At 29.5% G+C, this 15049-nt stretch overlaps 1 protein-coding gene across 2 annotated transcripts in view; it reads right to left on the bottom strand.

The window, feature by feature from the left end:
- Positions 1-498: 498 nt before the first annotated feature.
- Positions 499-15049, bottom strand: part of LOC134712578 (lysosomal cobalamin transporter ABCD4-like) — a 20860-nt gene continuing 6309 nt past the window's right edge. Inside the window, exons 4-17 of one of the 2 annotated variants that reach the window (XM_063574282.1) lie at positions 13647-13783; positions 12733-12849; positions 12061-12186; positions 11504-11649; positions 10169-10290; positions 9712-9803; positions 7436-7525; positions 6497-6651; positions 5784-5894; positions 4339-4430; positions 3764-3800; positions 3440-3539; positions 3106-3182; positions 499-1836 (exon numbers count right to left, since the gene is read on the bottom strand). In XM_063574282.1, the coding sequence (XP_063430352.1) occupies positions 1631-1836; positions 3106-3182; positions 3440-3539; positions 3764-3800; positions 4339-4430; positions 5784-5894; positions 6497-6651; positions 7436-7525; positions 9712-9803; positions 10169-10290; positions 11504-11649; positions 12061-12186; positions 12733-12849; positions 13647-13783 (1608 nt within the window). In that variant the 3' untranslated portion in view covers positions 499-1630. The remainder of the gene's footprint in view (positions 1837-3105; positions 3183-3439; positions 3540-3763; positions 3801-4338; positions 4431-5783; positions 5895-6496; positions 6652-7435; positions 7526-9711; positions 9804-10168; positions 10291-11503; positions 11650-12060; positions 12187-12732; positions 12850-13646; positions 13784-15049) is intronic. The other variant, XM_063574284.1, reaches the window with a different exon arrangement.

Here is a 15049-nt window from a genome sequence, read left to right as displayed (position 1 = left end):
TAATGAAAATGCTGTATCTCCTTACTGTTTGAAAGAACCTTTACTGAATGAGATCCCTTTTGGAACTGTATATTATCACAAAGCAAAATAACAATAGACACATCATTTACAATAACAACATACAAGGGTAAAGAAACCTGAGGAATGTTCATAATGTAAAACAACCACTTGTTAATATTGTAAGCTCATTAATTCATTTAAATTAGTATCTGTAATACATGTATATAACACTAATGAAATATAACTTTTGTCATTGTCTTTAGTGGGATACCAAATGTTCTTGGAAAAAAACTGTTCTTGCTCCAAATAGAAACAAAATATACATTCACATCTCCAAGTGTTTCATGCATAGATGACTTAGTATTATTGCTGCCACTTTTAGAACACCTTTATCATGGTGGACTACTATTTTTTAGCACAGTTAGTTAATAAAGATAGAAAACCACTGTAATACATAAGGATTTCAAAATTATTCATACTTAATGTTTGAAAAATATATTTAATGGACTTCTGACTTTAAAGCAGAATGTATCTGAAGATTTGTATGAAATTGCCAAGGCTTTAATGTTTATAAAAGAGCATACAGTCTTTTATAGTTGCACAACAAAATAAGTGCCATAAACCTTTTGCTTCTTAATGTTTACAAATCACAATGTTTTGGTAACTTTTTAATTTTGTTGTTTTTTTTTAATTGAAACTTGATTTTTGTACTATTTACCTAATCAGTTAATTGGTAACTGGCTAATTCCTTTCAATCTGACAGCATAACAAGGGTTGAAATCAAAACTATCTGTCAGCAGTTCTATATTTTTAAGTATACTTGAATGAGGACAGAAAGAGGGCCATAGACAGATCCATCAAATCCCTTGACAGCCTAAATTGTTCAAATATTCTTAGTAAATGAAAATATGAGCTATCAGCTGAGTGGTTACCAATCATATCATTCATTCTAAAACAACATATGGAACTATTACCTGGTTCCCCTTTAAATGGTATACATTTCAAATCATGAAAGAAACAAGGCAGTCTTAATTTCATTCTAGTATTGACAGAATTCGTATCTTCTGCTTCAAAAATGGCTCAATGTAAACATTGGGGAAAAAAAGGTGATCAATTAAATTTTGTCTTTAAAGGTATTTGGTCTTACTTGAAAGTAAAACAAAGCACTGATCATTAACTATGACAAGGGTTATAAAAAAACAGAAAAAAAGTAGGGCGTTACAATGTCTACAAAAAAGGGAAGGAATTCATAAAAATAGAACAGGCGCCATGCCCTCTCATTTTCTTCAGAATGAAACCCTAATCTGTAGACTATCCAATCATATTGTTTTGTGTTTCTCTTACAAAGATGCAATTTTGATTAAAAAATAATCAGTACTGAATTATAAGCAATAAACAGAAAAGAAATTTTAGTGTGGAGAAACTTCTAGCAACTGTTTATTATGATCATGGATAGCTTCAATGTCTGACTTTCCTTAATCTAGACAAAGTATTTGAGAGATAAGAGATACAAAAAATTAAAAAAATGTTGACTAAAATGATTGTCATTCAGAAACAAAAAAACAAAACAAAGATCATCTGTAATAACCCTATCATAACATAGTATAAATAATCCCTAAATGTCATAATTTTACACATCACTTTGTGTATATATATTATCTGTGATGGGTTGTAATGTCCAGGCACCTTTACCATCTAAGTGTAACTCTATATGATGGAATTGTCGTAGACTTTCTCTGTGCCCCACACTAACAAGAGTTATTCCTAATTCTTTACATTTTAGATACATTTTCTGTTCAGCTTCTAGGCCAATTTGACTAGTGGCTTCATCTAAAGCTGAAAAATAATAAAATTATCTTGTTAAATATCCCTAAACAGACTAAGTTTGTAGGTTAACTGACAACAGTTGTATTAAGTGTAGAAAACATGTTTGTGGTACTATACAAAACAAATACCAAGAGCATAAGATCTAATGTTTCTTTTTCAAATTTCTTGATTGATCAACACATTCTTATCAACCTGTATAATTGTGACTGTAAATATGTCTTGTCTCTATGTATGTCACCAATAAATGAGAATTATAACAATAATTCACAAGTTTTTTTATTTATTGATTGTGAGAGATGTGGTGTAGTGGTTAATGCATCAGACTACTAACACAAAGCTTCCTGGTTCGATTCCCGTTTGGGATGAAAATTTCAGGAACTCAATTTTCGGCTCTCCCTTGACACCATTTGCGAGTATGGTCTTGAGGAAACGATGATAGTCCGTCGGAAGGGGACGATAAATGGCTGACCCGTGTTATGAGCGAGCCATATCTCTTGCACGTTAAAGAAACCCTGTAGAATTCGAAAAAGAGTAGGCTAATGCCGTTACAAGGCAGCACTCGCACCCGCAAAGTGGAAAGGGATTAACATAAGTTGCAAAAACTTGTTTCCCAATCCACTATAAATAAATATGTTTAAACTAAACTAAACTAATAATTGTCAAAACATATGATTATCTTTTCAACTTGAAAAATTATGACATCTCACAGTTTTTCTACATCCCCAAATCAAGCTTACATTTCATCTAGCATTGCATGCTATCTTGACAAAAATGATACAATAAGCACATTTCTCCTTTCAAACCTTAAGAACCCTTGCAACAACTCTTTGAGGGGTCCATAGGTGGCCTGTTGCAAGGCAAAATTTCTGTCCCTATCCAATATACCCTCCTTTTCCGGTGGCAGTCCAAATTTCTCCGACCATCATCCCAGATGGCCTCTATTGTATCAACCTACCTATTGTATTTATTGTGAACTTGTTCTCATCCTGAATATGCATGAAATATTTGCCACTGGACATTGAGCAACAAACAATCAATCAATCAACCTTTCAAACCTGTATACCAAGTTCTAGGTTTTAAAAGAATAAAACTTTATTTAATATTTGTAATTCTTAAAATTGAATACTACATCTAATTTTTTTTGGAGGACATGATCACCAGAAATGTTAAATTAACTCATAATTAATAAATTCCCTTGTAACTATATAATTTAAGTTTATAATTTAGTTCAATAAAATGTTCATAGTAGGTTCAATGAAGTATATTTAACATAATTACCTGCAACTTTTGGTTGGTGATAGAATAATCTAACAAAAGATAACCTCTGCATTTCTCCTGGTGATAATTCATCATACCTGCACAAACAAAAATATATATGGAGAATAGTTTGATAACACTTTAATTTTCATATCATTAAATCAATTCTATCAAGAGAACGCTTAAAATTAAGGACTGTCTTCTTTAAACAAAAAAAATCAAAGCAGTTGACTGGAAGGTAAGTAAGTGTCTTTTTAAAGTAACCAAATAAAACAAAAGACATTAGCTAGGATAAAAGTTGAACTGTTGATAATGCATTATGGTAAAACTACTTATATTGCCATTTCTTCCTTACCAATTCCAGTCTGTTTCCGTATCCATGCCAACCCTGTTTAAAATGTTAGTGAGTCCTACAAACTCAAGGTATTGGTGAATCCTATCTTCATCTATAGACACTGAAAAGAAATACAAAATACTTAGAAATCTTAATACTAATCTTTATATAAACTTTTAAAGCAGAATAAGTGTCTTACTTGGGAATAGAATTGTTTGAAAATCTTTAGTGTGAGTTGTACATTATCAAAGTCAAGTGATAGGGAAATTTTTTTTTAAATAAAGTTGTTAGTCATAATAATAATAAATTTATATTTAAAATGTAATATGGTATACATATACTTACCAACAGGAGGTTCTACATCTTCTATAGGAAATATTATCTAAAAAAAATACACAAACATTTTTATTCATTTTTTTTGTTATGAGATCATATGATTTTTTCTTGTATGGTTATATTTGTAATATTAAACAAATTTATCAAAGATCATTTTTTTAAAACCACAAAAAAATGCATGCAAATATCCCCCCCCCCCAAAAAAAAATTTTTAAATAAATCCAGCCATGCTCAGGGGTATAATGATAATAAAAAGAGCAAGTGTTTATAGCAATATGATAATGCAACTGCACTGCATATACCAATGACTTCCAACTAGTTGTAACCTTTAAACTGACTTAATCTTAACTTTAACAAGCCACAGGAAACAGCACAAATAAGAATTGTCTTCTCAAATTGATGAAAGTGAATGTAATTCATACATTACGTATAAGACAAATATATGTGAGGTTGACACCTTGCCAGAAATGCACTGAAATGTAAAAGTATAAATTGGCTAAGAATAAGATAAAGAAAGAAACTGTATTGCTAATTTTCCCTTACTAATGAAAAGTATATCTTAATTCTTCAAATGCAAATACTACCTGTTGTCTAAGTGATCCATTAGTAAAATAAGGTTTTTGAGGCAAGAACAGCATATGATGTGGTCTCTCTGGTATATGGTACTTCACTTTACCTGCAATCATAAAATAAAATCTATTTAATCAGATCTGATCTTGTGTCCACACTTTATTTACAAGGACATGACAGCACTAGTTGTAATATCTGTTCTGGTAATTGTAACATTAACCAATGAAATGTCAACCTTCAAACTTCAAATCGTGGACACATGAACCTTAACTATTGAAAAATATTTTGATATGGTGCCCTGACTGTTTATAAAAATATTCTGATTTTGTGTCCTAACTATTTATGAGAGAAAAAAACCCACTAATTTTGAAAATATTGCAAAAATACAAAATTGGAAAACACCTTTATGAACTACCTAGTTTGTTCAAAGTTACGTTACAAAAAAAATTGACAAAACTAATTTTTCTTTGTCACAAATTTGTATTTACTCTCTTTTTTTTCAAAACTTAGCAAACTTAAACATCTAATATTGAAAATCAACATCATCTTTCATATTAACTATAGAATGAACAAGAATGTGTCCATAGTACACTGATGCCCAACTTGCACTATCATTTTACATGTTCACTGGACCGTGAAATTGGGGTCAATACTTTAATTTGGCATTAAAATTAGAAAGATCATATCATAGTTAACATGTGTACTAAGTTTCAAGTTGATTGGACTTCAACTTCATCAAAAACTACCTTGACCAAAAACTTTAACCTGAGCTTCACACTATCTTTTTCTTTGTTCAGTGGACCATGAAATTGGGGTCAATACTTTAATTTGACATTAAAATTAGAAAGATCATATCATAGGGAACATGTGTACTAAGTTTCAAATTGATTGGACTTCAACTTCATAAAAAACTACCTCGACCAAAAACTTTAACCTGAGGCGGGACAAACGTGTGGACGAACAAACAGACAAACGAACGAAGGCACAGACCAGAAAACATAATGCCCCTCTACTAACGTAGGTGGGGCATAAAAAGAAAACTATGGTTAACTTATTCATAAAATAAGATTCGTTCACACACTTGGACAATCTAAAACAAAGGAACAGTGGTTTTATTTCTGTTTTAATCTTAGTCACAGTGAGGTAAATCTATCACCAAGTTCAATAGGACCCTAGAAAATTACTAAACTGGCTTGATGGTGATGGTTAAGCGTGTAATGTACCAATGTTACACATGGATTGCCATACAAACATAAATTTGAATGTCAACACCTCTAATCTCTATCATATCAGTATAAGAAAGCATCTTACTAATGTCTTGCTATTTTTGATGGATGCTTTTGATCTTAGATTGCCTTTTTTTTCACACTAATATCATACTTTTACTTCAAGTTTAAATACGTCAAATAGGATTTTCCAAAATCGATGGATATGTAATTTTTTTATAACTTCAACAAACCTGTAACTGATGGCCATAAATTAGCTAAAACTCTTAAAAGAGAGCTTTTACCACATCCACTGTCTCCTGTTATGAGTATATTGGTATTGAGTTCTATATTAAACTTCAAATCTGGAATATAAAAATTTATATAGGATTATATTTTAGCTTATAATATAAAGATACTGTGGATTCATTTAATTCGTGGTTTCCAATTTTCGTTGATTGCAGAAAACTTGCATATTGGTGGATATTTTAATTCATTGTTTGAGAAAAGTTTGCATACATTCCTTTAGAAAATTTGTATTTCATTGAACATTTAAATTCGTGGTTCTCCTGTTCCCACGAAATTCACGAAAATTGGTTTCCAACAAATATTAAAAAATCCACAGTAACAGAAATTTTGAAATTGTATGTTCTTCTATTTAACTTTTGTAATTCAATAAATCAAAATAACAACAGAATGATTGGGTGCTTAAATAAACTATAACACTACACATGTTATCATGTAAACATTGTTATAACCTACATAGCCTTTCAAATTACTTTAAATACTGCAATAGGTCAATTTGAGAGTTAAACCTTGTTTCAGGTTAGTATAATATAAAATGGAAACATAGATTCTGCCTTACCATGAGGTTTACAGATACTTACTCCTACATAGAATATCTCTACACTGGGGTGGTCCATAGGTAAGGTTTTTCTGCCTTACCATGAGGTTTACAGATACTTACTCCTACATAGAATATCTCTACACTGTGGTGGTCCATAAGTAAGGTTATCTACAGTAACTGCTTTCTGTCTTCTTGTTTCAGTGACAGCAATCTGACGATCACGGTCATTGTCCTCGCTATTAACAAGAAGTGTGTTCAGATGAAATGAATTGTTCCTGTTAGGGTGAAAAGTAAACTATACTAGGCAGTGAAAAACATGCATTGACACCTGATCAACTCCTTTTTCATGGCATGCATAATGAAAAATGAAAGTGCAGCAAAGCTCTAGCATTTGGTTTGGGATGTAAGAATACTACTCAAAATGGATAAGTTCAAATTACTTATAGCTATGCAAAATGTTCCCCTTATATTTTGTAACAGAGTTTTTCCCCCTGAAATATCACAGTTCAAAAAAGGACTTTTCAATTACTTCTAAAGAAATAAATAATTGTTATAGAGTATACTTGTAATTAACACATGCAATACTTGTATGATAAATGTATGTAAATCTAAAACAAATCAATGTATTGTGTGCTGGGAAGGAAATGTTGAGGTTAGTATTGTAGTGTACTGTGGGCAAAATGTGTGCCACCAATTAAGAATTATTCTAAAATATAGTACAGATTTAGTTCATACATTTTTTCACATTTAATTATTATAAATCCTGTTAAATCCATAGGACAATTAAAAAGATAGCAACTTCAATCACTGTTTATATGTCCTATTATATTTTACTGAATAGAAAACATTAAAATATTATTGATAGCAATACATATAATGGTATTATGTAAAACTTACACAATGTCAAAAGAAACCAACATTAAGCTGAAGATAAGCATGAACAATTGTACCCATTGAATTCACAAGCATATAGAATTACGTTATGTGCACTCCTCATGATTAAAGCAGCAATAAGTTAAAATTAGCCATGCAAATACTTAATATACCATAAGAACTTACTCTCTTGTTATAGATTCATTCTCTATGAAATGATAAGTTGTTTCTTTTTCTGCTTTGATTTTACCAAGCTCTTCCATAATTTCACCTATTCTAAAATCAAATAAATAATCATACATTCAGACCTATATATCTCTTTGATGTTTTCCAAGTTTTATTGGAAAGTAGTCAAAACATAGCATAATGTCTCAATACTAGTTTCCATTTTTAGGTTCAAAATAATGCGAAAAAATAAAACTTATAAGATTTTATTTGGTGGTTATAATGCAACTGAAACAAGAACAAAAAATGGGTTTAAAATAAAAATCAAAAAAAAAGTCAATTAATTAAAATTAGTTATAACAACTATAGTGCAGGAACATGAGTATTTGTTAACTACCACTGCTTTGAAAACAGTTTTGTTTCCAGTTTTTTTTTTCCCTCCTGATGTAAACACATAATTATCTATATTATTTTTGCAGTTGAAATATATAAGCAAATTTCCATAAAAAAAAATAAGACTTGTATCTTTAAAACTGATCAAAAACAAAAATTCTCTATAAGAATGTTTAATAGTACAGTCAATCTAGCATAAATTTAACCCTAACCCGAAAGTAATTGCAACAGAAGATTTTAACGTTTTAATCTTTAGCATTATACCCCAAATATACACAGAAAAAAGTCCCATAAAATCTAACTTGAGGAAGACTAAAAAAATTACCATTTAAAATTCCTATGGAGATTTGCATTGAAATGGGAGATAACTACTGCAAAAAAGGCAGAAATATCAATAAAAATTGTTACAAAATTATAACTTTACCGCTTCTTTTCACCAGAATGTATTGATTCTTGATTTTTTAGTGGTCTTTAAAGTATAACAAACAACTCCAAAGGTGTTTTCATATCTTTTATCAAGATATAATCTAGATTTCGTAATTCATTAGTTGACCATTTATTGAATTTTTCAACATGGCAAGGTAAAGAATCTCAATTTTAATCCAAATAATTCAGCATGTATTTTTATTTTTGTGGTTTAAAGTTTCGTAAGATAAGTAAGTTGCTGAAAAAATATAATATACAGATATAAACAATACCAAATTTTAACAATATTTTTTCAAAATGGTCACAGAGCTTCAAATTTGCAATTACTTTAATGAAAAATGCATGAAAAAAATAAAACTACCCATAACTCTTCGGTTTTGTACATTTCATGAGCAGGAGATTGTATTATTTAGTCAAAAACAAACTTATAACCCCATCAAAGTCACATACTTTACATAAATTTCAAGAAAAACAATCAAAAACTGACCCAAAAAGATTTATTTTTGCAAGAGTCATCTCCCCTTCCAATGTTAATTTCCATAGGAAATTACAAATGCTGATTTTGAGTTTTCCTCAAGTAAGACTTTGTGGGAATTTTTTCTGTGTTTATAAAGGGCATAATGCTATAGATTAGAACTAAAACATTTTCTGTTGCAATTAGTTTGAGGTTTAATCTTAGTTTGACTGGAACTATGGTACCAAGATGATTCAAATTCAACCAGAAATTACCCTATGGTAATTTGTTAAAAAATTATGACTTTTTAGGAAATATGTTGCAAAAAATGGAAATATTCTGTATCTACTTCAATGCTGATAAGTCTATTGAAATAATAAAGTGACTCCTGCAAAATAGGTGTTAGTTCATTTTTTAAAATAGTTATTGAAAAAAAGTAAAACTTTCACTAAGCAGTCAAAATAATCTAGACAAATAGAACTTAAATATATCACTACCTGTAGATATTTTACAGCACAAAACAAGAATTCATGTTAATGGTGTTGCTTATAGTTTTTAAACCATTTCATTACAGTTTTGTCTTCTTTTTTTTTTTAAGACTTGTGCATGCTTCGACAACATTCAACGAGAGACAACCAGCTAAATCTATTAATCCAGTCTTTCAAATATGTCAGTAATTAGATCTTTTCAGCTTCTGAATCAATGGTTTCTTTTTTAAGCTAAAAATTCAAATACTGGACTATCAAAACTGGTAATAATATGATTTAGGCCTACAGTATAAATGAATTTTCCCAGCTACCAACATAACAACTGATAACATGAGATTTCTCAATAATCCATAGTTTCAATCAAAAGATATAGGAAGATGGGGTATGAGTGCCAATGAGACAACTCTCCATCCAAGTCACAATTTATAAAAGTTAATCATTATAGGTCAATATACCACCTTAAACACATAGCCTAGGCTCACACGAAACAGCAAGCTATAAAGGACCCCAAAACTTACTATATATTATGTATATACCTGTGTGCATTTCCCGCCATTCTTGCTACATCTGCAGCTAAGTCTATCAGTTTGGTAAAATTGTTGATCAAGTACATTATCACAAAAGATGTCTGAAAATAAACATTAAAAAATTAATGATCCTGTTTTTAACTAATATCAAGACTGTGTATTAACTTTTCCCCATATTACAACACCTTTGATATCAAAACAAAATTAGCCTGATTTACCATATGATTTTTAAAACACTAAAAATAGATGCAGCTACAGAAATAGCTCCAACATTTAACAAGCCTTAAAATTATCCAATGATAATGTTGGTTTTTTTTTTACAGTAAATTGAAAATAATTTGATGTCAAATAATAACTCATGTAAGTAGCCAAAAGCATTAAGTTGTTTTAGTCTGTGAAACATTTAAATAATTATCACAACATTCCAACTACAAAATAATAATTTTTGGCAGAACTTTCTACTCACACTACTGATCTTGGCTGACAACTCAACTGAAGACATGCTATCAAATGATCCCCCAAATATTGGAATGGCCAAGAGGAGATAACTCAGTATACTTCCAAAGTAATTAGACAAGTTGATAAAAACTGAAAAAGATGATTTTGTACAATGTTAGAATGGAAAAGAGAAACTCTGGGGCAGGTAATATGGAATGTATAAATCAAACACTATATTTTCAACATAATAAAATGCAATGTAGTAATATTTTTATAGAATTTGTTCGCTAAAAGCTGTATATTTTGTTTCACAAGGTAACTTATATAAATTTTAAGAGTGGCAAATCATCATTTAACATGAAATACAACTGTGAAAATGGTTTCTCTTATCACTTATTTAGGCAAACTGATATGCTTTTTTTTTTAAAAGATCTCCAAAATCTTTTAGTGTGATGTCATCAGGTATGGATCTCTTTGACAACACCAAAATCTTACATATCATAATCTAATTCTGAAGTCTGATCAAGTAAAACCTTACCTACATTATTAAAAAAATATATATTAACCTGTGAGCCTGTGTGTGTGTGAATTTCAACTGGATAACAATCAGATTTTTTAATTTTAGGCAATTATTTGGTAAAAATATCAACTGAAACAAAATTATTAGTATACATCATTCAACTACTTCTTCTTATTCATATCTATAAATTATCATCTCAAAAAGCAGTTGAACAACATATTCTTTTTAATAAATCTTTAAAGGTTGTAATTAAATTAAATAAGACAATTTTGGATGAAGTCTGATGACCCTTTGGGTCTGGTGAGCTAAAAATACATTGACAGATAAAAGGATGTTTAATATTCATTGTCATTAGATATATAAATGACTTTCTTGTCAAATTCTATCAGACTGTTTTCCAGACATTACTACACAGCTACTTTTGCATAGGTACTATTTCTGTACTAAAAATCTGTAGTACTGGAAATTTACTTTTAATATTCAGTACTATTTTGTTACTTTAAAATTATTGTAATATTTAGGTACCTGTATTTTACAGTACTTTATTTGTACTTGAAATTTAGGTAATACATATTTTTGGTTACTTCTGTTACATTTTCAGCATTTTGAAAGTTTTTGTATTTCAAATCTCTTAAAATTATGATTTTCAAACATGGAATATTGTATTATTTCTGTAACAAAATATTTAGTACAAATCAAGTACTGTAAAATACTAGTACCTAAATATTACTATAGTTTTTAAGGACAGAAATAGTACTATATAATAAAAGTAAATTTCCAGTACTGCATTTTTTAAGTACAGAATTAGTACCTATGCAAAAGTAGCTGTGTATCAATACTTACAATTAAGAGGATATTCCCTGAGGACAAGTTTCTGTGACATCTTGAGTAAACTGAGTAGTTGATTATTAGTTTTATTCTTTTCTATATGTCCTGATTTATAAAACGCTGCCGATTCTGAATACATCCTAATTTGCATATGTTTAAACCTGAAATGAAGTACATATAGTTAATAAGGATTGAATCATATCAGAAAGTAAATATAATTAAGAATTCCATAAAAAAATTCAAAAAAGCTGACATCAAATGCAAAAATAAAGATAATCAAATTAATTGCCACATATTAGAATAAACAGTATTACTTATACATATATCTAAAATTCTATGCATATTAATTATGAAATTGTAAATTAAGAGAATGAAATAATGAATTAACTAAATATATCCTGTGATTTCTATCATTTGAGAAAACCCGACCAGAAATAACATTCCTAAGCAAATTTTTATTGATACACTATTCCTTAAGAGAATGTGTCATAAATTAATTTTGTAAAAAAAATGACTCTTTTTTGCATTGCAGAAACATGGATTGTTTATCTGATAAGTTATAACAATTTTACCTGAAATTTCCTTCCTTTTCTTTCTTCTTGAAGACAAGATTAACAACAGGAGACATGAGTATTTTATTAATTATAGTGGCTACGATGAAGAAAGAGATTACTCCTACTGGTCCTAAATAAGTTGCACTAAAAATGGAAAAATAGGAAACTGATTAATAAAGCTACCATGTAATAAGAGTTACCAATAAAATAAAAGAATTATAAAACAGATCTCTGACTCTTTCTATTTAATTGTTTCACATTTCAATATCATCCTAGAGATTTTCAAGCTTACTATATGGTATAGGTTTTGCATACGGTTGAAAGGTGTATGCTCAGCTGTAGTGTGTACTGCTTGCTCATGCAAGTTCAACCATTAAGTTTGGTGATCATTCTTATTTTCTGAAATCATGTTTCTAAAAGTAATATTGGTATACTATTACATTACAATTTTCTATATCACACTACATGTACATACATGATATCTAATATTGCTTCTCTTTTTTTAATGAAGTATGCACTAATTTTCAATGATTACATGTTTAATAAAACTATTGCCTTCAAAGACAAGAAATTAATTTTGTGTTCAGAGCAGCCTCTCTGATGAATAATATTCCAATCAGATGACAAAATAACCAACATATTCTTTATGTGATTGATATATCTTGTAAAATTATGTTACTATACAGCTACCTTTGAACAGTTTTATATAGATAATATCCTATAGTAAATGGTGCTATGATCAATGGAGCAAATACTGTACTTAAGTAATAACAAAATCTATCTACATCTTGGGTGATTCGTTGATCTCTGTAAAAATTATAAAGATAAATTTATCAACTTCATCTTGCATGTCTTGACACTAAATACAACAAAATATTTCCTTTATCATAAAAAAAGTCTGTTTTTTACACTTATCGTTCCATGGTAGAAAAATATTTCTAAAAGACGCAATAAGTAAAATAAAATATGAAACGATAGCTTTTGGAAAATGCTTTGAGAATATCAAAAGAATAGATAGTGTCACGGTGTGTTTATTCCGGCTTGTTATTTATGCACTATTACAGAGTTACTGCCCCTTAAAATGCCAATTTAAAAAATATATTAAAAATCAAGCAGAAAAAAATAACACTTGTAAGAATAATAATATTTATAGTTATAATCTTAAAATCTTGTTCTTTTAATGAAAATTCACATTAGTTATTGCATTCGTGCATCAAATTTTGCTAACTTGATTGCCTATACCTCCTTGACCAGTGTTTAAGGTCACTTTTAAATGTAATTATCAGATAATGAAATTACTATTGGTTCACAATACGATATTAGTCAATTCAATTATCTCCTGGGCAGTACTAGTAACATTTTTTCATTCTTCCAGCAGGAGTCAAAATCTCCCACTTTTCAGACCCTCTTCTGTCCCTCCCATTAAATTTGGAAATCTTCACTCTTCAAAAATGTTAACCTTGAAAAAATTTCAATAGACATTCTTTTTACAAAATTCTCTAGTATTTTAATGCAATCATACGCAAATTGGTAAATTCTGTTTGTTTTATTTGTAAATTCATATATATATCAATATGCTTTCAAATTTCCAATTTCATACTCACGGATTATCTACTTTCCCAAAACAATTGATATTGTAATATACTACATCTTTAAAATACAACCTATGCAGAGAATATGTTATATTGGCTCTCCATATAATTTCTAATAATGATGTGATATATGATACAGTACTTTTTATCTGAAATAAGATAAGAAAAAACTCAAATCATTTTTTGATAAAACATAATACTTGCTAATCTAATGTTTAAAACAAAATGAAATATATGCTAAATTGCTTACCTTATTTATTAAAAAAAACAGATGCTCCACAGGGCTCAGCTTTATATGACCACAGATTTCGAACCCTGAACATTGGTGCAAGTATGGACACAATATTCAAGCTTGATTCAACCTCTGAATTTGGATTGTGATTAAATAGTTGACACAACACAGGTTTCTGACACATAATGAATGTGGTCTAAGAACTTAAACTTAAAAACTTTAAATTTTAAATTGGACACGACCTATTATGGTCCTATTAGATCCAAAATCAAAATACATGGTTAGATTCAGCATATCAAAGAACCCCAAGAATTCAATTTTTGTTGAAATCAAACAAAGTTTAATTTTGGACCACGATTTAGACCAACTTGAAAACTGGGCCAATAATCAAAAATCTAAGTACATGTTTAGATTTAGCATATCAAAGAAACCCAAGGATTCAATTTTTGTTTAAATCAAAGTAAGTTTAATTTTGGACCCTTTGGACCTTTAATGTAGATCGACCAACTTGAAAACAGGACAAATAAAGGGCCTGCGCTTTAGTGCATCAAAAAGCCTGTTGCCCTTTTAACTTGTCTTTTATGCTTTAAATGAATATATATGATCAACTTGAAATAGTGTGAGCCCTGTGACCCCCCCCCCCCCAATAATAAATAAAATGCACAAAAAAATTGGCACTATTAAGGTCAATAGATATATACAATTTATCAAATTTGCATAAAATTTTGTGAAAGTGTTAGTTATTGTCCCAAAATTGGAAAATCCCCCCTTTTTTAAGAATAAAAATTCATAACACGGAAATGTAAAATTTGAAATTTATAAAAATTTAAAGGAAGCTTACATCAATAGATATAAACAATTCACCAAAGTTCCATGGACATTTGTGAAAGCCTTTTTGAGTTATTGTCCGAAGTGTTGAAAATCCCCCCATTTTTATGAATAAAGCCCCATAAATCCAAAACTTAAAATCTGAAATTAAAAAAAAACAAATGGGACCTTACGTCAATAGATATAAACAATTCACTTAAGTTTCATGGAAATTGGTGAAAGTGTTTTTGAGTTATTGTCCGAAGTGTGGACGACGAACAGACAGATGGATGGACGGACAACGGTATACCATAATACGTCCTGTCTAAAAGACGGGCGTATAAAAATTAAGAATCTACATACAGTTAGATTTGGC

This window comes from Mytilus trossulus, chromosome 3 (genome assembly GCF_036588685.1).
Source record: "Mytilus trossulus isolate FHL-02 chromosome 3, PNRI_Mtr1.1.1.hap1, whole genome shotgun sequence".
NCBI classification, from domain to species: Eukaryota; Metazoa; Mollusca; class Bivalvia; order Mytilida; family Mytilidae; genus Mytilus; species Mytilus trossulus.
The sequence above is the reverse complement of the archived record's forward strand: the minus strand, read 5'-3'. Positions and strand labels throughout refer to the sequence as shown.